At 39.3% G+C, this 23,836-nt stretch overlaps 4 protein-coding genes across 4 annotated transcripts; 2 read left to right on the forward strand and 2 right to left on the reverse strand.

Annotated features, from left to right (window-relative positions):
* The first annotated feature begins 222 nt into the window (after window positions 1–222).
* On the forward strand, window positions 223–8,992 carry rnaseh2b (ribonuclease H2, subunit B). Its single transcript, XM_026947127.3, has 11 exons — window positions 223–475; window positions 1,536–1,607; window positions 1,881–1,988; window positions 4,179–4,255; window positions 5,232–5,346; window positions 5,439–5,503; window positions 6,127–6,232; window positions 6,322–6,403; window positions 6,834–6,879; window positions 8,549–8,626; window positions 8,826–8,992. Exons 1-11 carry the CDS (start codon window positions 412–414, stop codon window positions 8,934–8,936), a joined length of 924 nt encoding a protein of 307 aa, XP_026802928.3. The 5' UTR covers window positions 223–411; the 3' UTR covers window positions 8,937–8,992.
* Window positions 8,993–9,006: 14 nt separating this feature from the next.
* LOC113547016 (uncharacterized protein C13orf42) lies at window positions 9,007–13,801 on the reverse strand. Its single transcript, XM_026947169.3, has 3 exons — window positions 13,036–13,801; window positions 11,468–11,612; window positions 9,007–11,152 (listed from the first exon to the last, which is right to left on the reverse strand). Exons 1-3 carry the CDS (start codon window positions 13,411–13,413, stop codon window positions 10,902–10,904), a joined length of 774 nt encoding a protein of 257 aa, XP_026802970.2. The 5' UTR covers window positions 13,414–13,801; the 3' UTR covers window positions 9,007–10,901.
* A 2,678-nt stretch (window positions 13,802–16,479) lies between these two features.
* On the forward strand, window positions 16,480–17,930 carry LOC113547049 (TLR adapter interacting with SLC15A4 on the lysosome). Its single transcript, XM_026947232.3, has 2 exons — window positions 16,480–16,582; window positions 16,710–17,930. The coding sequence occupies exon 2, from the start codon at window positions 16,712–16,714 to the stop codon at window positions 17,510–17,512; it is 801 nt and encodes a 266-aa protein (XP_026803033.1). The 5' UTR covers window positions 16,480–16,582; window positions 16,710–16,711; the 3' UTR covers window positions 17,513–17,930.
* Window positions 17,931–19,623: 1,693 nt separating this feature from the next.
* Window positions 19,624–23,077, reverse strand: LOC113547047 (E3 ubiquitin-protein ligase TRIM35-like). The gene is made up of 7 exons (XM_026947230.3): window positions 23,037–23,077; window positions 22,373–22,883; window positions 21,878–21,973; window positions 21,558–21,788; window positions 21,407–21,429; window positions 21,202–21,320; window positions 19,624–21,017 (listed from the first exon to the last, which is right to left on the reverse strand). Exons 2-7 carry the CDS (start codon window positions 22,769–22,771, stop codon window positions 20,461–20,463), a joined length of 1,425 nt encoding a protein of 474 aa, XP_026803031.3. The 5' UTR covers window positions 22,772–22,883; window positions 23,037–23,077; the 3' UTR covers window positions 19,624–20,460.
* Between the last annotated feature and the right edge of the window lie 759 nt (window positions 23,078–23,836).

Genomic DNA, 23,836 nt, shown 5'->3' on the forward strand with positions numbered 1-23,836 from the left:
TTTCATTGTGAGTTTTCCTCCCTATCTGAGTCAAATAACCTATAAATGATAAGCGCTGCTCTTCCTGTCCATGACATGGAGTAAACACGCCTGTAGCAGAAGCAGCACGCGCCCCAGCCTGATCCTGGTGGAACGTACCATTTTTGTGGGGGAGTCTCAAAAAGAAGGTTTCAGTATAAAATATAACGTGAATAGATTAATCAGATATTTAGACTCTAAAATTTATTTGTACGTACCAGACATTAGGGAAGAACAATGTTTCTTGATACATGTAGTAACTATGCGCGGAAAAAGGCTTTTCCACAAAATGTGGTTACCCCTTAGCACGCTGTGAAGAAATGAAAGTGTGGCGCCATTTCTGCACCGCAGTTCAACGTCCTTAGGCTGAAAACAAAGCGCGAACTCTTGAAAATGACAACCAAAAAGAAGCGCTCGGCACACACCAGTAATACTAGCTGGGTTGTCATCGCTGCAGGTATGACCAAGTTAACCGAAAAAGATATGTATATATATGTCACTTTATGTCGTAGGACAGCTCAAACCAGGATGTTCAGTATGTGAACTGAAACGGCCATTTTCACTGGTGCTAATTTCTCTTGATGCGTTTCCTAGCAACGGACTATTCGCACTGTCGTCTCTCTGTGTGCTAAAATATACATCTTCTCTGTGTTCATGCTGTGTTTATGTTATTTAGTTAGCAGTAGCAGTAAATCCTGAGTCATACAGCGATGCTGTGTACGTTATTTACTGTAAAGAGTTACACTGAGCACTCAGGTAGAGCTGATTTAGCTAAGGCTGATGTTTTTTCTGGTGAACATGGGAAACAAAACAACATTTATAACAATAAACATACAGCACTCCTTCATGGGCTTAGGCTGAACAGTAGGTAAACTACTTTACCAAGTGAGTTAGATCACGGAAAATGTATTAAATATACAGTGAAAGCTTTTGAAACTTAAAGGAAAACCACTCTGAAGCACATTAGGTTTATATTGAAATAACACTGTTATGGCCAAAAGTATGTGGACACCTGACCATCACACCCATGTATGGTTGTTCTCCACACTCTTGCCACAAAGTTGGAAGCACACAGTTGTCTATTGTGTCTTTATTCATTATGATTTACCTTCACTGGAACTAAAAGGCCCAAACCTGATCCAGCATGACGGTGCCCCTGTGCACAATGCGAGGTCCATGAACACATGGTTTGGAAATGGACCAAGATGTTGATTAAAGGTTTAAAAAGTCAATCAGTTTCATTACAACATCAATCTTTGACACCACTGAAAACCATTTTTGTTATAAAGAGTAATGTTCTCGTTGTTCATGGCATATTTTTCCTTTAAGACAGTAAATATTGTTTTCCAGGTGATGGTAGTATAAGATATGTCTTACTAACCTTAAATTCTGTTTCTACTAATTTGCTTGCTACGTGTTTGGCAGCAGTTCCTGTTTGATCTAATTATTGTTGTTGTCCTTCTTTTTTTTGTATAGCTTACCCAATGTATGTCATCACGTTATATTGTTCTGAACAGATTCTTCCCTGGACAAGACAAAGCTACATGATGGTGACCCAACTTTCATCAGACTCAGGAACCCAGCTACAGGTCTTAACAAAGTCTTATTACTGTATTACTCACGGTGACCATCTGGCTAGATCAGGGGTTCACAGCTTCCGTCCTGTGGAGCTGCTGTTTCAAGTTTCCTACTCCAAATGATCTGATCACCTAATGAAGTCCTAATGAAGGTCTTTAAGACTAATTGATAAGCAAAATCAGGAGTGTTGGTAGTGGGGAAGTAAAATAAGGGCAGTGGGTCCTCAGGCCTGGTGTGATAACCGCTGAATTATATAACTAATCGCTCTCTAATCTATGCATTAGGTGCTGGTTCGCAATACCTGTTCAGTAGTGGAGACGTGCGGCTGTATGAGGTGAAGGCGTTTGTCGAAGACTTCCACTCTTGGTTTATCGACCAAACAGTCCAAAGAGGTGAGAACACACAGTTTGATGATTCCATGATACTGATCGATAGAGCTTGCTGTGTCGCTGCTTACTGTGTTTTTATGTAAATCCGATCTGATACCCAGCATCAGAATTGGGCCGGTACCAGCAAAAAAAATGGTGGATTAGATCTTGATGAGAAAAAAAAATGAATTCAGTGGAATGGAAAAGATTGGAATTGGATTTGGAAAAGATTTTTTATAACTAGAACTGTTATGTCGTGTGAGGAGGCTAAAATGTCTAGCAAAAATGTAATGCACGTGTTGCCAGGATCATGTACAGTAAATTCAGTCAAGCACCGGGATGCAGGATTTGTGTGCACATCATTGTTAGTGTCACACAGCCTGTTCTTAGTCAGGACCGTTTCCTCATCCCGGGCCTGGGCTACCTGAACACCCAGTAAACTCTGTTTTACAGCGTATGCATGATCAGAACACATGCTCTATTACAGTTTTTCTCGATTGCTAAAACTCTATAACCAGGCTTTTGAACTAAAATTTCAAAACCATAACGCTATTTATCAAAAAGCACACCCAATTCCCTAAACTCTAAACACTACTCCCCTGTTTTTACACATGAGTCAGATTTGTTGAGCTGTCACGGCAGAACTCTACACACAAATCCCTTAATTTCTTATTGCGTACACCATGTGGTCATTTTGAAAGCACTAGCATTCAATACTGTTCACTCAAGTCAGCACATCTTGAGCTCAATTAGCACACAATTCCCCAGGTGAAAACACTAAGAGTCAAAATTGAACACACATCAATCAGATCCTTGTATAGATAGACAAAAGGTCGAATCGAATCAGTTCGAATCGAAAGTAGATCGAATCAGTTCACTGAGTTTTGGAACAATGGATCCACAGAGAAATGAAGGAATGGTTGAGGAGGGAGAGGAGGAGGAGGAGGAGGAACATAATTGGCCATCGGGCTATTGTGAATGTCCCTGGTCAGTGCGGAGGGAATGTCACTATGTGCGCAGCCATCAGCCAACGAGGGGTTCTCCACCGCCATGCCATTCTAGGACCCTACGATGCTCCTCCTCGCTTTCCTTGACGGTCTAAGAGAGCATATGTTCCAGCTGGACCACAGGGAACCAGCACAGCCAGAGCAGCCTCACTGCGTTGTTGTTTGGGATAACGTCAGCTTCCATCGCGCTGCTCTGGTTCGTGACTGGTTTACCAATAACCTGAGGTTTTCAAACATCTTTCTGCCTGCATACTCTCCCTTTCTAAACCCAGTAGAGGAGTTTTTTTTCGGCATGGCGTTGGAAAGTGTATGACCAAGAACCTTATATCCGTGTTCACCTCCTCCAGGCCGTGGAAGAAGCCTGCCTAGACATATCAGTAGATGCGTGCCAGGGGTGGATCAGGCATGCAAGAGGACTTTACCCCCGCTGCCTGGCTAGGGCCAATATAGCCAGTGATGTGGACGAGATTCTCTGGCCTCACCCAGACCAAAGACGGGATGCTGAGGCGGAATATTTTTATTTATTTATTTATTTTTTGTGTGTTGTACTGTGTAGTACATGAATGAATAAAAATGTGCCAGTGTATACACTGGTTGTGTTCATCATGTGAAAAGGTTTTTGAGAGGGGGAACCACAAGCAACATAACGTACCAGTTTTGGAAATGTTGTTTTGAATTTATTGCACCAGTGTGTAAGACTATGTTGTAGTGTGTGTGTGTTTTTGAGGGCTTGTGTGTGATGTGTGTGTGGGCAAAGTTTGGTTTTTCAGCAAGAGTGAATGGTTTTGGGTGTAGAGCTTCATTTTGACCTGAAAATAGGATGTTTGGGGAATTGGGTGAGACGTTGTGGATTTGTGTTTACTGTTTTGAGAATACGAGGCATAGTTTCAAGAAATGTGTTTAAGCAATCAAGAAAAACTGTAACAAACACTGCTCTATTAAATAAAGTATACTGATCTTTTTATATTAGGAGTTTTGATATTCCATGGAAAAGCCTGAATAACTTTATGATGTTACATTTAAACAACTGTAACTAACTAACTAACTAACTAACAAACTGTAGCTTTTTTACAGTATAAACAGATAATTAAACTGTAATTTAATGTGTATGTGTAATTAAAACATTGACATGTTGACGGCTGGATTTGATTCAACTGACATTTGACTTGTATGTCTCTTGTGTTTGAATGTATTTATGGTTTTATAGATGGCAGACTGCTGTATGTGACTCCTATGGATCCACTGTTCTTGTTGTTGCCTTACCTGCAGAGCGGTGCAGTGGAGGTAAACCAGTTCAGAGTGTCTTTATAAAAATAGTACCGCTCAACAAAATGTGATAATGTTTGATTTTTATAACAGCCAAACATTTAAGGAGTAAAACATCACAGGGAGGGCTGTTATAGGAAATTATTCCGTGACAGTGTGTGATGCTGTAACTACAGTGTGTGATGCTGTTTTATTCCATTTATACAACAGGAGTTTACTAACGATTACACACTGGTATTTGTTAAAGGAATACATGTTATACATTTTATCTGTTTTTAGTTACAGTTGATGATGTGAAATATCCATAAAAGGTAATTAAACAAAAATTCACCTAGTCATATTACAGATAAACTACAAGACTGCAGATGGAAATGTTAAAACAACAGCTTTCACATTACCTCTGAGTTTTAGGAGGCACTGATGTGGAGTTTCCTTTCCCTAAATGTTAAATAAACATTCTTTTTTTACAGAAAGCTACACCAGAGCAGCAATCATACTTTACTTGTTAAACAGCTTTTAAATTATGTGAGCATCCACCATACAAGTGTCTGTGAGATGTGGAGATGTGTGGGTGTATGACATGTTCTATACTGGCAGTATTATTTAGTATATTATATATAATATATAATACTATATAGTATTATATATTGTAATATACAGTATAAGTAAATTAAAGCTTTTATTTATTGCTACATAAAATGTGATATGTGTTGTTTACTGGATGAGAGTTATCCAGGATGCATCCCCAACCTGAATGTTTAAATGGTCTATAATACAAGAAATTAATTAATTAATTAATTAATTGATTAAAAAAAAAAAGAAAACTTTAAAAACATTATCATGGATCTGCATTTATATGCTCATCTGTTACTTTTTTGTTGGGTTGAAATGTGCTGCAGTGTGAAAACATGTACATAAAACTTTATGCAGACATAATGAATGATTGTTTATGAAGCAGTGAGATCTGGAGTTGTAATGTTCATGTTGTCCACAGGGGAAGTTTCAGCCACTGCAGCAGATGGTCATGGATGAGGATTACCCAGGGTGCACGAGACTGCTGAAATGCACGCAGGCTCTGGACACACTTCATCATGTGGCGGATGAGAGAGGTGTGGATGTGTGGATGCACACACACACACACACACACACACACAGCACTTGCTCCAGTATTGTTATACTAACCTTTGTGTTGCTGTTGTAGTGGTGGGCAGTCAGAAATTCTACAGATATAGCCAAGAGAAAACCATGGACTGGCTAAAGAAAAAGGTGTGTATATAGGTTTTCCCAATAATTGTGAAACGACTGAAAAGACATGAGACCAGTATAATGTGTGTAATGACTACATGAGTATTAAATAGTGCACTATTCTAATACTGTAGCGCAAGAGTATATTTGCTATACAGGGATGTTCCTGGAACTGACTTTGTCTGCAGTGGTATCTACAACCATACACTTGATGTAATGAATATTAACCTCCTTACCTTCAAGCAACAAACCCAAAATGATGTACAAAGACATAGAAAAGGCTTGCAATGTTAATATTTATTAACATTAATATTTATTCAACTATAAAACAGTTTACAAGAAGAAAAATGTAACAATTTGAGGAAAAAAAGAGAGACGAAAGGGAAGCAGAGAGGTTTTATGATTAGCCACACAGCTTCTACTGTTTTTATTGCTACTAACAGTAACGCCAAAATGTGCCATTCCATGTATCACTGGTGGATAGCGAGTGACACACTACACTAGTAGTGTTACACAAACAGGGCAATGAATTTTGGTGGTCCATAATTTCACTGTGGTGCCCATGGGTAAATTTCTTGTGGAGCAAAAACACTGCTATAGAAAAAAAAAAAAAAGATAAATTTTGTCATATTTTGTCCTTTTAGGTTTTGAATACAGTGAGCGCACTTAAAAAGAGTGACATTTCTGTAGGTGGAGGCGTGAAGTCCACCACTTATGTGCGAGTTAAACAGGAGACGTGTGTGACTGAAGGTAAGTCAGATGGAGAGAAAAGTGTGTCTGTACTGAATTATCTGTGAGCGTGGTATATGCTGATGATATACTGTAAATTATATTTGCAGAAGATTATTTGCGTTACGCTCACGGACTCATCTCAGAATATATCAGTGAAGAGCTGAGCAAAGATCTACACAAGCATCTGCAGTAAGTACACTCACTCACTCTCTCTCTCTCTCTCTCTCTCTCTCTCTCTCTCTCTCTCTCTCTCTCTCACATACACACACACACACACACACACACAGTCCATGATAACCTGACAGTAAATTATTAACATTAGTATGCTAGCTATCTAATATTAATTTGGCATGGATAGAATTCATTTAGCACAATAAATGTATTATATATAGGTACTGAATTGAATTTAATCTAAGGAATCATGATACTTTGTGATGGTAATGAACAGAAGGCACATTCCCTATGGCCAAACAAGCATTTCTCTGCACAGAAGTGTATAGTACATTTTCAGTGGCTGCTTGTGTAACTACATACTGTGCTTGTCAATCTTTTATTCTTACCAGCAATTTTATCTGGTTTTTGTTTAGTATTTTTTAACTTTGCTTTTCACGGTCAAAAGGTTGCCTGAAATATCCAGCCCTAAAGAGGTGGAGCCTCCTTCTAAGGTAAACCAGATGGACTTCTGCAGAAGCCAGTGTTTCATTCTTCTATCCCTTTCTTATTGCTCCTATGCAGACAATGATTGCTTTAGTATTTGTTCAGCTAAAATGGTGGCATGCTCTAACACACCCCAGCCAATTTTAATTATGTTGTCTCATAATGGGACAGGGTGCTGTTTATTTCTACTGTTGCTTCCTGTAAAATATAAGTTGCTGATTTATTGTCGAGCAGATCACCTAATGCTTCACCTATAGCTGTTTTCTTTATTCCTAATGCTTTGTTTGTTCATTCTCCATAGTGTTCAGTTAATTAGATTCAGTGTGTGGTATGGTCACGGCCAAAGGTTTGTGGAAACCTGACAATCGCAGAAACATTGGGGCCCAAAAGTCTGAGACCACTTGGAGAATCTGGGATTTTTTTTTTCTTTTAATTTAAAACTGGAAATAATTAGAGTTTTAGAATTTAAAAGACTTTTAATCAAAGAAAGAAAAGTATTCAGTATCTTGGAATACTCAAGATTCTGCACTATTTCTAGGTCACTGTTTAAATTTAAACATACTTTTGATACTGACCATGTTAACTCATTAGTACAAAATGTACAAATTTTCCACAAGTCTTTACCCTTCTTTTGAAGCACATGTAGAGATGACACTGTGATGGATTTGATCTAACATGGATAGTTAGGTTTTAGACAAATTTGTGAAGTCTGTGCTAGCTTGAGTGAATACTGTCATTAAAGGGAGACATACCAATTACTGAGAATTTTTGAAATCCATGAAAATATTTCTAAGAATTTATAATTATATGAAGTCTTCTAACAAATTCTAATGATATAATTTGTATTTAAAAGGTTTGTATTAAATTGGGGGAAAAAATGCAAAATAGAAGCATTTTCAATAGTGGTGTCAGACTTCTTGAACATCCCATTCCATATTTAGTCCCTTTTGCTGTTATAATAACCTCCACTCTTCTGGGAAGACTTTCAACTAGATTTCGGAGCATGGCTGTGGGGATTTGTGATCATTCAGTCACAAGAGCATTAGTGAGGTCAGGCATGCAGTGGGAGTTCCAGTTCATCATAAAGGTGTTCAGTGGCGTTGAGGTCAGGACTCTGTGCAGGACACTCGAGTTCTTCCACTCCACCCTTGGTAAACCATGTCTTCATGGAGCTCGCTTTGTGCACAGGTGCATTGTCATGCTGAAACAGGTTTGGGCCTCTAAGTTCCAGTGAAGGGAAATTGTAATTCAAAGACAAATACAAAGACATTCTAGACAATTGTGTGCTTCCAACCTTGTGGCAAATGTTTGGGGGAGGAACACATATGGGTGTGATGGTCAGGTGTCCACAAACTTTTGGCCATAGTTTAGTTGTGGATTATTATGTGACTTGACATATAGTATTCTTCTAACAAAACAGATTTGACTTCAGTTAGTGGCAAAATAGTCTGGAAGTCATTGATATTCGAGTCCTCAAGAGCAGGTGGTAGTTGTGTGTGAGAAGGATCACTTTTTTCTTTGTCATTTTAAGAAGTGGTAGCAAATCAAGGGTGCTCCTTTTCCTGGATCATAAACAGATTTGTAGTTAGCACTGTCTTTCAGCTATTCAGTCTTGTTGCATAAGCAGCAGATAGAAAAGATGTGGTGATTGTGTGGTTGCTGTCTTCTACTGAACAGAAAAGGAAATTGTCAGATAAACCAGTGGAGGCAGGGGAGGACTACACCAAGTTCAACAGTGCTGACTTCGCCCGAAAAGTGAGTGAGAACATGGACCCAAGCATAATATGCTTTTGCCTTTTTGCCCTTCATAATTCTGCCTGTAGCAACTGTCTGCCTATCTGTCCTTTAGTGTGGTGTGGCTGCAGTCTTTTTGTTCCAGCTTTACTGTTTGAACACAATTTGTGTGTGTATGCGCACAAAGACTGTAAATTAAATTTTAATGTTTTCCTGATAGCCCCCTAAGAAGATGACAGCTGCTCAGAAGACGCTTGCTAAAGTGGACAAAACTGGCATGAAGAGCATGTCTTCATTCTTTAGCCCTAAAGTCAAACAGGAGAAGAAGTGAGAGTGTGTTTGTGTCTGTATGTGCTGGCATATGTGTATATTTTTGTTAAATAAAGTTTAAAAAAAAAAAAAAAAAAAACATGCAGTTTTTCATTCATTATATCCCTATTAGTGTATATTTCAAGTATCCATTATCTCATGACAAGGCCTTTGTCATTAATTTTCTTTTCTCAGTTTTTTAACAAACCCATTTATTCCCTTTTTTTTAATTTCTGAGCTCCACTTGCTGTTTTCAGTGTAAGTAATTAATACTTCAGCACTATAGCATGTCACCATTATGTTTTCCATGAGTATTATTTCTACAAAGTCATTTTAGTATTGTGTACTCAAATTTCTTTATTGAATTTGTTCAGGACATGGTTACAGATGATAGGAATGTGAAAATTGGGGAAAACTGGTCCAACTATGGTTTAGTGAAATGGTTCCAGGTACATAAACAAACCTCACAGAAAAGGTGTGAAGGTATAAGATGACATTTATGATGCGTAAAGATGATAAAAAAATTTTTTTAAATAAACTACTAATGGTTGCTGTGTGTGGTATATTATATGAAAAAACAACAAAAAAATAAAATAAAAAACTTGGTCTTTACTGTTTTAGTGCTTATGGATAGCAATTTATATAGACCCCATCAATAACGGACACCAAAGCCTTCATTTAACACTGCAGTACTACTAACTGAATTATTAATTCATTACTTGTGTGTTAAATGGCCTGCCACATGCATCTTATTATGAAGGTTTCATGGTCTGGCTTTGCAAAATAGAAAACCTGTTTGTTTTGTTTCCTCTTTCCTGAGAAAATGAAAGTGCATGTTCCTCATAGTGACGTTTATTTAAGAACAAAAAACATGAGTTTATCTCTCACCAGGAAACCAATTTTAGAAAATTATATTTCTAAATAAAATGGAAAAATTTTTGGATGCAAATTAAGTAGGGTAAAGAAGAGCTATACATTTAAACATGTTTTTAGCAGATGAGGCTTATTCTGTAATTACAAAAACAGCCCTAATGCCATAACAAAGGCATTTTTAAAACCTGAAGCATATTTCATTTTAATAGGCTGCTGTTAGTCACCTGATCATTTACACTGTATTTTGTAATTTAATAAATTTGTTTTCCAAATGCCTCTTTTAACCTGTTAAGGGTCCAGGCTAACGCAGGTTTGTACAATCAAAGGAGGTTATGAGTAGGCTAGATATTCAGGTTTCATATCCAGCCACAAAGCAATTTAGAAATGGCCTGAAGGATTGTGTTATGCACAGCACACCACAGTGCCTTAGCAGCTGAGTGATTTAATCTGATCTTCCATAGACAAATCTCTAATTGAGGTTTGCTCAGTAGGAGAGAGTCTTATTACTCGGGCTGGGTGACTCTTTGAACAGAGTTTTTTTTTTTTTTTTTTTCCATCTATAGTCACTTGGACATGCCCTGCTGCTGCTCAAAACTCCTGAAACAGAGACTCTGATCTGCTGTGGATTATTGATGAAGCTGGTCAGTGAGGGAGCTTCACTACCCCAATATTACATCACCACGCTCACATCCATGTTTCACAACACCCAACTCTGCTCACTTTCAACAGCTCTGGGCGCCATCCAAGGCTGTTCCTCAAATGGGATGCCTGCATGCTTAATTATTCTAGCCTCCCTTGCCAGGACATTCTTTTTTTTTTCCTGTGTTTGGATAGTGCCACTGATTTTATTCATTCATTCATTTTTAGTCTGCTTCCTGGTGAAGGTCATGGATGTCACTACATGTGATTCATATATTGACCAACTGTTAGTGACTTAAGATGAATCACTTGACAAGCCGTTGCAGAGTTAGCATACCTGTGTTCTGTTCACTACAGAACTATTTCGACTTGTCTGAAACAGAACTGAAATCTGTGAATGGCTTATCCATTACAAAGGTACGTCATCATGAATCAGATGGGATCCTTATCAGTCATGTGCAGTTAATGCCATGTGCTAATCTTTCTTCTTAAGCTTGGGTTTGAAGCGCATGGTCTGCAAGGCACTCTCCACCACTTTGGGGAGGTGGATGGGGTTTCTCTGCAGCCGTCTCATACTGCTCGTGGTCCCACCTGCTGCCTTCTTCCAGGCACCTTCATCTGACCCCAGCTCTGCTCGCTTCAGCCGAGACTCATCTGTGGATATCCGCCGAGGGTCTCGCAGCACCCAGTTAGAATGGAGGTCATGCTGACTCGTACTGGTCGCCACTGTGGAGAGGCACAATGAAGACATGATAAATGATGATGAATTAACTGAACAAAGTGAATTCCATAGAATATAAAATTCATAAAATAAATTAGCCACCTTAAATATGTTTCTAATATTTTCTAATTTATGTAATGACTTGTCATATGACGTGACATTTGTACAGTTCAAATGGGATGAATTTTTCACTGGTTGATAGAATATGTGACAATTTAAGTTATAGGAAGTTTTTAGTTCTTATAATATGCCAAAAGTTAGGAAAATGCTTATAATAAAAATAATTGGTCAATGGTTGGTCAAATGTTCTCTCCACATACCAATAAAGTCTACGTCTGCATGGCCATCATCCACATGTGGTTTTCTGGTGCGCTCTGAGTCACAGCTGGCGATAACAGCATCAAAAAACTGCAGTGTGTCCTCTTCGCTGGGGATTGGTGGGGCTGATGGTTGTGGACTTACATGCTTTGAAATATTTGGAAAAAGACACAATGCATTGGTACTGCATGATCGTGGGCTCACAGGTTCATTTCAGTAGGCTTATTATCAACATAATTATCAATAAACTAATTATCAAGCCCTTTCTGCATTGGCTAAGCTATGTTGAGAGTAGGGGAAACTCAAAACTATGGGTTTCCTTGACTGGAGTTGAGAACCCCAATGTAAAATCTAGGAACTGTAACATTTCCTAGGCATCAGGAGAAATATACCATGTAACACAGTTTAAGTGTAAATAACACCAGTGGTTACATTGTTTAAAAATATTTTACAGGAAAGGTGGGTTCAGGGAAAGTTACACCCAGGCTACTGACCATTTTCTCACTTCTGAAGATTAAAATTGCTGTGTGCTATACTGTTAAACATGCATTCAAATTTCATGTGCATTCCTACATTTAAGCACCTCTTCAGCCTATGCACCTGGTTACTCATTGGTTTATGATAAAATCATATGTCCAATGTGGCTTGGTGTTTAAATCTCTTCAATGGACTTTGAGAATGGACATCTTGTTAGTCATATGTTGCCAACTCTGGTCCTTGTGTGTTCCTTCTGTCCTGCACAGTTTAGTGTTTTCCCTGCTCTAACACACCCACTTTAACTCAGAAAGTATTGTAATTAGCGGATTAGTTGGATCAAGTGTGTTGGGAACAAGGAAACACTAAAATGTGTAGAACAGGGGTTACTCCAGGAGCAGGGTTAGGATCCTGTGTCTCTCCAGTGATAGCCTCTATAGCGACATTAATCCAGAGGGGTGGAAAGGGGGGAAGGAAGCTGTTCTTCAAGCAGTGGGCTGTTCCCAAAACCACGGGTTTTCTTCCAGCATCCTGCAGCCAGGAGACTCCATGTACCCCCTCAGTACAGTTGTATGAATATCATCTTACTACACTAGGGTCATTTTTAAATAATATTCTGGCTATTTACTGGAGCCACAAATCTTTTTGTTCCTAAACTTTCGAGCTTCACAAAAAAAAGAGTGAGATAATTGTAAGTTGCTCTGGATGAGGGTGTCTGCCAGAATGTAAACTGTAACTGAATGGGTTAATTAACTCAAAAACAAGTTGGGCTATAAATAAAGTCACTCTTTTTTTTTGTTTTGCTTTTAAAGAACACAACCAAGCAGTTGAGGGCCTTGCTCAAGGGCCCAGCAGTAGCACCTTGGGGGTGCAAGGATTTGAACTCCCAACCTTCCAGGCAGAAGGGCAATGTCTTAACCGCTGAGCTACCACTTCCCTTAACGTGCCCAGTGCTATGTGAAAGCAATAATAAACAAGCCTTTAATAACTGACATTAATGAACTGTGATTTCCTTCACTGTTACAAAATAAAAATCACGGGTCCCCTGGCTTTGCTTCTCAGAGCCAAAAAACCAGTCGTTGATGTATTTTCTCACCTGTGGAGGCTGGGGTGCAGGTTTCTTCTTGCTCGAGGTTTGCTCTCGCCGTTCGCCTTGCTTCAGGTCGCTGACGCTCTTGGTGTAGCGTCGCCTGAGCGCGACCAGCTCCTGCAGATACTCCAGACACTCCTGGTTTTGGGAGTAGAGCCACACGCGCTCCTCTCGGCTGTGGTAGTAGTAGAGCGCGCTGCTGGACTGAACACTGACCGCGCTCGCGCTTCGCTTCAGCGTCGAGTCCCTCTGCGCGCGACTCCTCTCTCCCACCGCGAGCATGGAGGCGCTGCGCACGAGCTTCACCGTGCACGCGCTGTGGTAGTCCTCCCGCGCGCTGGGGCCGCGGTTCGGCCGGAAAACCGCGTTGATTTTCTTGAACATCACAGCAATCACACTGACCAGGTTATCAAATTATAATAATAATAATAATACTCCAATACATGCTCCCAATCCGCGTCCATCCCCTCTCTGGATTAACTTCAGAGCCTGCATGGAAGTACTCACAAGTTTGTAAGAGTTTACATGGAGTCAGTGAGAAATTGGGATGTAATTGACATACCTGTCCTTGAATGGTAGTAAATGCACATGCGGATTAAAAAGGCAAAACAACTCCCATTTTGCCTGTGGCGTTGCTGTGTAACGTAGCCATGGCAACCGGCTCCGTAACTCTAAACCAAACTTTAATAATGAATCAGCGACACGCGTATTAGGCTACACACAGATAATCAGGTGCTTTATATGTCAACAGACGTTCATTACACAGAGAGCGTTCATTACCTCAATGGTGAAAAGGCACTAAGAGTGGCCATTTGGGCCCAGATTGACTTGGTCTAGATTGTATAAATGCGAGCATATAAAACACAGCTTTGGGGGGTTGATGCGTAAACCTTCAATGAAAACAGGCCAGGACTGTTTTTGTCTCTCTTGTAAGTTTTGCCTCATTCTCATTCTCTGAGGGCAGGTGAGAGACTCTTCGCATGCTCACAACCAGCAGGTGAGCGAGAGAGAGAGAGAGAGAGAGAGAGAGAGAACCCATGCAAACAATGGATAATGTATCCGGCCTGATCCAGCTATCCCAAGAAAAAATGAAGAGAAATCTATGAAAAGAATGTGATGTATCCTTAAATCTCTTATCCTTATCCTTTACTGATGTTTGAGCCATTGTACAGTTAGTACTTTAGTAATTTAGTACTCTGCAAAATTCTGTGTAAACTCTAGAGACTGTTGTGTGTGAAAATCCCAGGAGATCAGCAGTTTCTGAAATACTCAAACCAACCCATCTGGCACCAACATCCATGCCACAGTTAAAGTCTCAGAGATCACCCTTTTACCCATTCTGATGTTTGATGTGAACAATAACTGAAACTTCACCTGTATCTGCATGATTTTATGCATTACACTGCTCCACATGATTGACTGATTAGATAAGTGCATGAATGTGCAGTTGTACAAGTGTTACTAATAAAATAGATGGTGAGTGTGTAGGCCTACATTTTGTCTTAGATATTTGGTCTAAGATATTTAAACCCCAAACTTAGCTAGTATGTGGCGGCCAATAGCAGTGTGATATTGATGGTTATGAGCGTCAGGTTACTATCTTGATATAATGATGAATAATGATTTAGGCAGTGTAACCTCAATGTGACTATAGAAGATATAGAGGACATAAAGGCCCAAACTGCATGTTAGAACACTATATGGCCAAATGTTTGTGGACACCTTACCGTCACACCCATATGTGATTCTTCCCCAAACTGTTGCCACAAAGTTGGAAGCACACAATCGTCTAGAATGTCTTTGTATGCTGTAGCATTATAATTTCCTTTCACAGGAACTAAGAGGCCCAAACCTGTTCCAGCATGACAATGCACATGTGCACAAACTGAGCTCCATGAAGACATGGTGTGTTAAGGTTGGAGTGGAAGAACTCAGTGTCTTGCACAGAGCCATGACCTCAATCCCATTGAACACCTTCAGGACAAAAAGGAATAGCGATTGCACCCCAGACCTCCTCACCCAGCATCAGTACCTGACCTCACTAATGCTCTTGTGGCTGAATGAACAAAAATCCCCACAGTCATGCTCCAAAATCTAGTGGAAATCCTTCCCAGAAGAGTGGAGGTTTTTATAACACCAAAGGGGAACTAAATGGGATGTTCAAAAAGCACATATGAGTGTGATGGTCAGGTGTCCACAAACTTTTGGCCAAATAGGGTAAGTCCATGTAATAGGCTAATTACTAATTAATTAGTAATCAATTAGTAACTACTAATTAATTTGGGGTCCCTGGAGGACTAGTGGCTAGGCCACAGCGCTCTCACTGCTGTGGCCTGGGTTCGATACCAGGCCAGGGAACCAACCCCAGCCAGTGGGGTTGCAGGCAACTATGCGCTCTCAGTGCTGGTCCCAAGCCTGGATAAAACTGGGGAGGGTTGCATCAGGAAGGGCATCTGGTGTAAAAACTGTGCCAAATCAAATACATGGGCCACTGATCCACTGTGGAGACCCCTAATGGGAGCAGCTCAAAGAGGAACAACAACAGCTACTAATTAGTTTAATACATCATTTTATCAAATGAGTGCAAAAAGTTTATGAAAGGTACTATATCAATTGAATGCACTGAAAAAAAAGAAGAAAAAAAAAACACACCCAAACACATACTGGAAGTTCATGTGTGTTTTTTTTTAAGTTTTTTTTTTATTAGTGTTTGTGCAATTGCATATAACCATGTTTGTCATGACCACAATTTCTCTTTAAAATTGCTCCATTCCTCTTTGGTTTAGTTTTGTACATTTTTATAAGGAAATTGACTAATTAGTTTTTCTGTATCTTAAGGAACCTGCCACAGTTCTTCTGGAGACTGTTATTATATTTTTATCTGTAAAGTGTTCTAATTGGTCATTGGTCATTATCAATGTTAGGACTAAAGCTATGCCCTTAAATTCACATGCTTGTTACAGAGGGAAGGTAACCACATGTGACGATACATCTTCAGGTGCAAGACTGGGGGATATTTTCTGACTGAAATACTGAGTAACCTGGTTTTTTTTTCTAGGAAACTGAAATTAATCTCTTCCTCTTCTCGCATAGACAGCTGTGCTATATGGTGCGCATGAGTCTTTGTGTCTGAGACTACAACAGGTACAAGAATTCTAAACTAATAGACTCCTCACGAGAAAGTCTTGATCCAAATTTTATTCAATTAATTTATATCTGAACATGTCTGTAATACCTAAAGACTTCTGGATTTGTTTAATGCTAGCTCACCGCAGTTCATCTCCACAGATTCCATGTTTTGAGTTTTTGCCATGGCTAGAAGTTACTACATTTCTTGCTTATGTCAAGATGTTAAACATAAAACATACATGCATATATAGATGTACAAGCTATTCTGAAATCGTCTGAAATCACAAATGATTCTTTCACTTCCACATGTAGCACTGTATAAAACCTGCAGAGAGGGGTAATAGTTTCACTCCACCTCTCACGCTATCACAGAATCAAGGGAGACACACATTGCAGCACCCAACCTTTATCATTGCAAAAGCAGGTGAGCTTTAAGCCAATCTGATACTACAGCAATAACGGATGTGTTACAGTTTTGTAATGTTAGCTAATAATTTCTTTATGGATATTCTTTTTATGTGTGTGTGTGTGTGTGTGTACCTTTTGAGTAGGGATGCTGTGTGAAAGTAGGTTGTGGCATGTGACTTTTTGCTCTGACTGTGAGTGTGTGGATCCTCCCACTTGCCACTCAGTCACTGCTCCTAAAACTCCTCCACTGACCTCCAACCTGTCAGCACAAATTCAAGTTCCAGTCCACTGCTCTCCCAGCAACTCTTCTCGAGAGCTCCAGTCCCAGCATGGCGACTCTCAGCCTCTTTCTGTAGCACCAATAGATTGCCGAAATCTGTCTCCAGGCATGGGCATCCCTGGTCGAGCGCCATCTCCAGGAACAGAGGCTTTCCTAGTGCCTTCCAGTTGCCACAGTATCTGCCAGCACTACAATGATCTGTACATTGCTGGAGGCCAGGTGCTTCCTCTCAGTCCTGGTGTAGACAATCCAGAAGGCAGTTCCTCGAAGGACCCACACCCTGGGCCCTTCCTGCTTTCCAAAGATGTTCCTCCCCCCTCCCTTCTTCCTCCTCTGCTCCCTGAATACAGGAGTTCCAGACGCTGGAGAGAGGGCAGTGTCCGTGAACGTATCTCTCTGCTGCAGGATGGTCGTCCGCTTTCTAACTCAGAGCTGAACGGCTACCTGGAGCAGAAGCTGCTGGAGCTGTACACAGAGTACCTGACTGAGGGTCCTATCATGGCATCTGAGCTAGAGCAGATCACGCTACAGCTGAGCCGAGAGCACAAGCTGGAGACAGGGCAGGTCAAAGATATGCTTCTCAGCTGCCTGCTAAGAGCCACCAGCAGCCAGCAGTCCAGTGAGTTCAGTACACCACTGCTGCAGATCTCCACCCAGACAAAGTGAAAAGGATGGAGAGAACATGGAAAAGCAAGAGTGGATGAGAGGGAGAAAGACAGTGATGGGAAGTTATAAAGCTAGAATGAGAAGAAATTGTGTGCAAATGCTTACAATTGTACAATTAATGTGTATTATAGAAAAACAGAAAGTGTGACGTTGAGTGTATTTTAGTGGCAACTTTAAAAAAAAAAAAAGCAGTAAAAAGCCAAAAGAAATGGGACACTAAGAATAAACTGATTACTGAAGATGAATGAATGAATTTTCCTGAACATTTCATATACTTTTTAATGCTTTAAGTCACTCCTATCTCCAAAATGGCAAAATATGCATCATATCTGTATGTGACCATGTTTGTTCTCCAACTACAGTTCTGACTCTGTTTTCACTTACTACTGTGTTTGGATTAAAATGCTCTTCACACTCATTCAGTCTGTCTCTACTAATCATTCCACATAATTCATTACTTGTTTATGACTATAACCCAACACAGATTTCATTTACAAAACTAAATCAGTATTTTACAAACTTGTAGATTATTATTATTATCTACTTATTATTAACTTATAGATTAGACTATTATTATTATCTACTTATACTACTTGCATAGTATAGAATAATACTCTGGGATGAAGTGGAGGTAAGAGGAAAATCATAGCTGGCCCGTCACTCTCTCTACTAGCATTTTCTCTCAGTGGACATCAAGAGAGAGAGAGATTCACCTGCACTGTGACCTGCAGAGCTTCTGTCTCTGGTCAATCATTATCATAAACAAGAACCCATTCCATGTACCACTCTGAGATATTCTACATCAAAATAGTGTATAAAAGTATGAAAAAAAATACTCTTTCATATTATTGGCCAATCCAGAACCTCCTTAATAATTATTTCTCATAACAGCAGGCCCTGAAGTGTTTTATTTTTAATGCCCTATTGCCAGAAAACATTCCCTTGGAGGAAGACTTACTGTCCTATTCAAAGCACTGATCCTGAAAACTCCTTCCATAAAAGTTAAATAAACCTCTCCTTACCGAAAACCACACCATATCAATTGTTATTATATTATTCTTTGCTAAATAACACTTTACTAAACCTGTCCAGAACATTAAATCTGCCTGCCAAATATTGTGTAGTTCCATCTTGTGCCACCAAAATTTGAATTTGGAGGCCAAGTCAAAAACTTTGTCTATTTGTTGTGTTCCTGAAACCATTCCTGAACAATTTTGCAGTGTGGCAGGGCGCATTATCCTGCCGAAAGAGGCCACTGCCATTAGGGAATACCGTTGCCATGAAGGGGTGTACTTGGTCTGCAACAATGTCTAGGTAGGTGGTATGTGTCAAAGTAACAGCCACATGAATGCCAAGACCCAAGTGTTCCCAGCAGAACATTGCCCAGAGCATCACACTGCCTCTGCCAGCTTGCCTTCTTCCCATAGTGCATCCTGATGGATTGCTTAGGCTATTGACCATGTTGAATACTGCTGCTTAAAAAGGTCTGTTTTGGCATTAGCAGTGATTATTTCCCAGTTTTGAACAAGTGACATAATTTACAATTATTTAGGTTAAAAAAATTTGTTATTGAAAAAGACAACTAAGTTTTAAAAATATGATTATTAGGGGTGTAATGATGCATCCTGACACCATGCATTGCGATGCAAAAAATTTGATGATGTGTATCACGGGAATGTACAATTCTCCTCCTGGGAATAAGCATTCTGTTAATTACGCATCTAATGCAATTGCACTGTTTGAACACCAGAGGCCCTAGTCTGCGCAACCAACAGAGTTAATATATACATTATTACACAGCACGCTTGGCCCCATAGCTCTGTATCACAATGATCAACACACATTATAGGTTATATGTCTTACCTGTCTTGTTCAATAACAAAATTTTATAAAATAGCTTTCAAACAATACCAGCCCAGTGCCGCTGTGATCTACGGTGCCCAAGGCTGTGGAACTCAGGCATTTTAGCCACCTATGGAGCTCTATTTCCAGTTCCTCAGCTTTCCTCAGGTGCTGCTATGGACATTTTTGGAGACTTTGTTTATTCAATCAAATTTTCAGGAGACTTTATGAAGTTATTTATTTATGTTTAAGATACTGCATGGTGAACCTCTAGTGTATTTTGTTTACAATGTTAAACCTCTGTTCGTAGCAATTTTTGATTTATTGAGTTTTATACAGACAAAAATGCACATTGTTTTGCATTGTTTATGATTCAGAAATAAAAAAGAGGGTTTCAGTCATAATTTTTCTTCAAACAAAATATTCTGAGAATCGAATTGAAATCGTGAAGCCAGAATCATGAATTGACTCAAATCATGACACGTGTGTTGTTACATGGGATTACTGAAGAAGACAGGTAAGTGCCTTACATTGCACACACTGCTCCTATTTTACTTGTTACTGTTAATAAAGTATTATTTTTTCAACATGCCTTTGAGTAGTTTTAATGATTGTAGTTCAGTGCATGCAGGATGTGCAGTTGCCTCATTAAAAATACAGTTGTGTGTTTTTGATTCTAACTAACTAATTACAATATGTTTTTTTTTTTAGCTAAAAAAGCTAACATGAAATTTTGAGTTACCAGGACTTAACTCATCAAGTTCTGTCAACCTAAAATTATAAGTTATGCCTGAGAACTTTAAATGGCTAGAACAAAGCACTTTAAGTTTGGTCAGGATTTAGATCCTGTTATGTCAAAAAAAAAATGCAATTGTAGCAAACAAATCAGCCATGAAGTTGAGTTAACTTAAAAATATGATGAAATCAGTTATGTAATCTTTTTAAGTTGAAGATACACAAAATGTTTTACAGTGTACATTATAGGTCTGTGCAAGACTGAAATATATTTGTTGACACGACAGAACAAACTGGACTGTAAGAATATATCTAAACAAAGACAAGCTTTCATAAATAATAAATATTATTAACCTTAAACATATAATATTTTATTTATGAACTGGTTCTAACTGATTCACACTTACAGAACAGTCAATTGGGAGGATCTTCAGAGAAGTCAGTTTATGTCTATCAGTTAAAAACGGCAGTAATTTCTCTGTAAATGTGTGTTTGAACGTGTGTATGTGTGTTTTAGCAAGAGGGTCGGAGAATGAAAGCTTTCCTCTGTCCCAGTCCAGCTGCACTCTGATCCTCTGGAGTTTCGGTGCTACTGAGAGGCGAGTGGATGGATGTGGTGTAGAGCATGCTGCATATTTACTGCTCTTATACCACACACACCAGATTCCACTTCTGGTGAATATATCTCGCTTTCTCTGAGCAGATTCTGTCATCACACCCAGTGACCACTGTGTACAGTCTCCAACTTCAACATCCCAGCAGTGTGTCCCCGAGTTAAAGCCCCCAGAGCCCAGGATACATTCATATTCATCAAATCTCTCTGGATTATCAGGAAGCTCCTGTTTCTCAGCACTGAGTCTCACACTGGTCAGATCATCAGATACAATGAGTTTAGGATGAGCAGTGTTTGGGTCCAGAGTTACAGGTGCTGAAAACACACGCACACAGATATATATATATATATAGAGAGAGCAATGACTTTAACATACTTAACAGCAAATAGAATATTAGCTGCAAATCACAATGCACTTCTTTTAGATTTGTAACTTCATGTGTTAGTTTTCAAATTTGCTTTAAAGATCACATATAAATACAGAGAGGAAGAGTCTTACTGTATTGGACAGCATCCTGCATCTTCCCCCAGACTCTGAACCTCAGGTTGGACAGATGTTTTGCCACATGGATCAGTGCTCCTGAAAGCTCCTCTGGATGCTGCAGTGTGCACTGAGCTCTGCAAAAACATTCAGGATTCAGTGTTGCTGTGGGTTTGGATTCAGAAACTTAGAGAACGAGAGAGACAGGAACCACATCACTCACCTTTTCACTGTGGCCTTGTAGTTCTGTAAAACAACAAAGCAAATATCAGTGGATATGATTTACATTTTTACACGATTGAAACATGACGTTTCTGATGATGGCAAGAAGTTTTACTTTCTCACAGTATAAACACTGACTAAATGATCCTCACTTGTAAGAACGAGACATCATCAGCTCTCATCTCCTCTTCTATGGCTCTGATTGTGTCTGAAAGAGATGATATGTCTCTGCTCAGCTTCTCAATCTTCTCCTTCATCATCTGACTCTTCTGCTCCTCTTCCTCTCTCAGTGCAGTGATCCTGGCTGCCTCTTCATCTCGTAGAAACTGATGAAGCTTCTCAAACTCCTCCTTAATCTGCCCCTCTGTGTGTTGGGCCTGAATCTGCAGTGAAAAAGAAATCAAATGAAATATAATTTTTGCAGAAATGCCAGCTTGAATTTTAATATCAAACCCATGTTATTGATTCTAACCTTTATGTGTTCTGCAGTCTGACTCCAGTTCAGTTTACAGTCTTTAAAGATCTTCAGTTTCTCCTGTAGGGGCTGTAGTATGGTTTTGAGCTCCTCCTGAAACAAATCAACACACTGCATGCAGACTCTGTGTTTCAGATATTTTAATTAACACCTCTGCTCAGCACTGAATTTTGCAATGCTTATTCTGTATATCAAAAATAAGTAGTTGATTTTCAGCGTAAGAAATACAGTCAATATAGAGAAATTAACAACTATTTAACAAAATTAAAATGTAAAGGATACAATGGGAAATATGATCAAAATAGTAACTTACAGACTGTTACAGACTTCTTGGGAGGGATTGTACTTTGTATGTTTTCTTATACTTCGCATTTTAGACTTAGAGACTTGAATTTATAGCTTAATTTGTGTGTGCTGTGTTATACTTTTCGCAAGAGAGTAAAATCTATAGATATATTTGTATATGTAAAGTTTTTTTTTATGCTCGTTTACCTTACAGTCTGTTACTATCTCATCAGTGGGGCAGAATTTGTGGTTGGTGTGTTTTCTTGAAGTCTGACACACCAAACACACCGGCTGTTGATCATCCAGACAGAAGAGTTTGAGTTTCTCACTGTGCAAACTGCAGACTGTTTCAGACACTGATGAAGATCTCTGACTTCTCTCCTGTAAGAAAGTCTCACACAGGTTCTTTAAGGCCAAGTTTGTGGGAGGGGTTTCTAGAGACGACTTCCTCCTACAAACAGGACATTCTCTGGATCCTTTGGTCTCCCAGAACTGCTGCAAACACACTTTACACACACTGTGACTGCAGTGCAGAACAACAGGATTGTTGAAGATTTCACAGCACACAGGACAGGAGAAATCCTCCTCTGAAAACTTGGAAGCCATTTTATTTTACTGCTCTTGTTCTCTCCAGTCTGAGCTGCACTTTCAGAAATCCTCCTCCATTTTCTTTTGCTGTTGTTATTTGTTCCAGCCTGAATGAGATTCAGTTTTGCTTCTGGGAAAGAATTCACACCTGAGTTCAGGTTTATGTTAAACAAATGCCTTTGTGGGTCCAGTTAATAATTACTTTCTTTCACAACACTGAAAATGTAATTCAGATTTCTTGTATAAAATGCACAATAATTTAAAATCTGAAAACTAAACTCACCAGAGCAGAACACTGCAGCTGTTTATGAAAGACTGTAGTCGTCTCAGACTCTGCACTTCCTTAATAGGCGGAGTTTAGAGTAGTCACCTTTTATAATCACCATTTAGAGCATAGACCCCAGGCAAGGCTTATATATCTTTTATTATAAATTACAGGTTAATTAGGATATTCAATTTTGTACATCATCTTTTAAGCATTAGTAATGTCAATAATCTCTCCTTTTCTTTTTTAACTTTTTAATTTAATTTCAGTGGATATCATTCATTCACCTTCAGTAACTGCTTTATCCTGCTCAGAGTGGTGATGAATCCCTGTGAATCCCAATCTGGCCATTTTCCTCTCTTGACCTCTATTGATCTCTCTTATCAACAAGGGGTTTCCATCCACAGAACTGTTGCTCACTCAATGTTTTTCGTACCATTCTGTGTAAACCATCCACTTTATTAGGAACACCTGTACATCTGCACATTCATGCAGTTATCTAATCAGCCAATCATGTGGCAGCTTCAGAGCTTCAGTTAATGTTTGCATCAAACATCAGAATGTTACACCTTTTCCCCATTCTGATGTTTGATGCAAACATTAACTGAAGCTCTTGACCTGTATCTGCATGATTTTATGCATTGCACTGCTGCCACATGATTGGCTGATTAGATAACTGCATGAATATGCAGATGTACAGGTGTTCCTAATAAAGTGGATGGTAAGTTACTAGCTATTATAAGTCTGATATGATCGCATGATACACAAGTTCTGAAATCACAAATAATTCTCTCATGTCCTCATGTAGGATGGCATAA

The sequence above is a fragment of the Pangasianodon hypophthalmus genome, chromosome 5 (assembly GCF_027358585.1).
Source record: "Pangasianodon hypophthalmus isolate fPanHyp1 chromosome 5, fPanHyp1.pri, whole genome shotgun sequence".
Classification (NCBI taxonomy): domain Eukaryota; kingdom Metazoa; phylum Chordata; class Actinopteri; order Siluriformes; family Pangasiidae; genus Pangasianodon; species Pangasianodon hypophthalmus.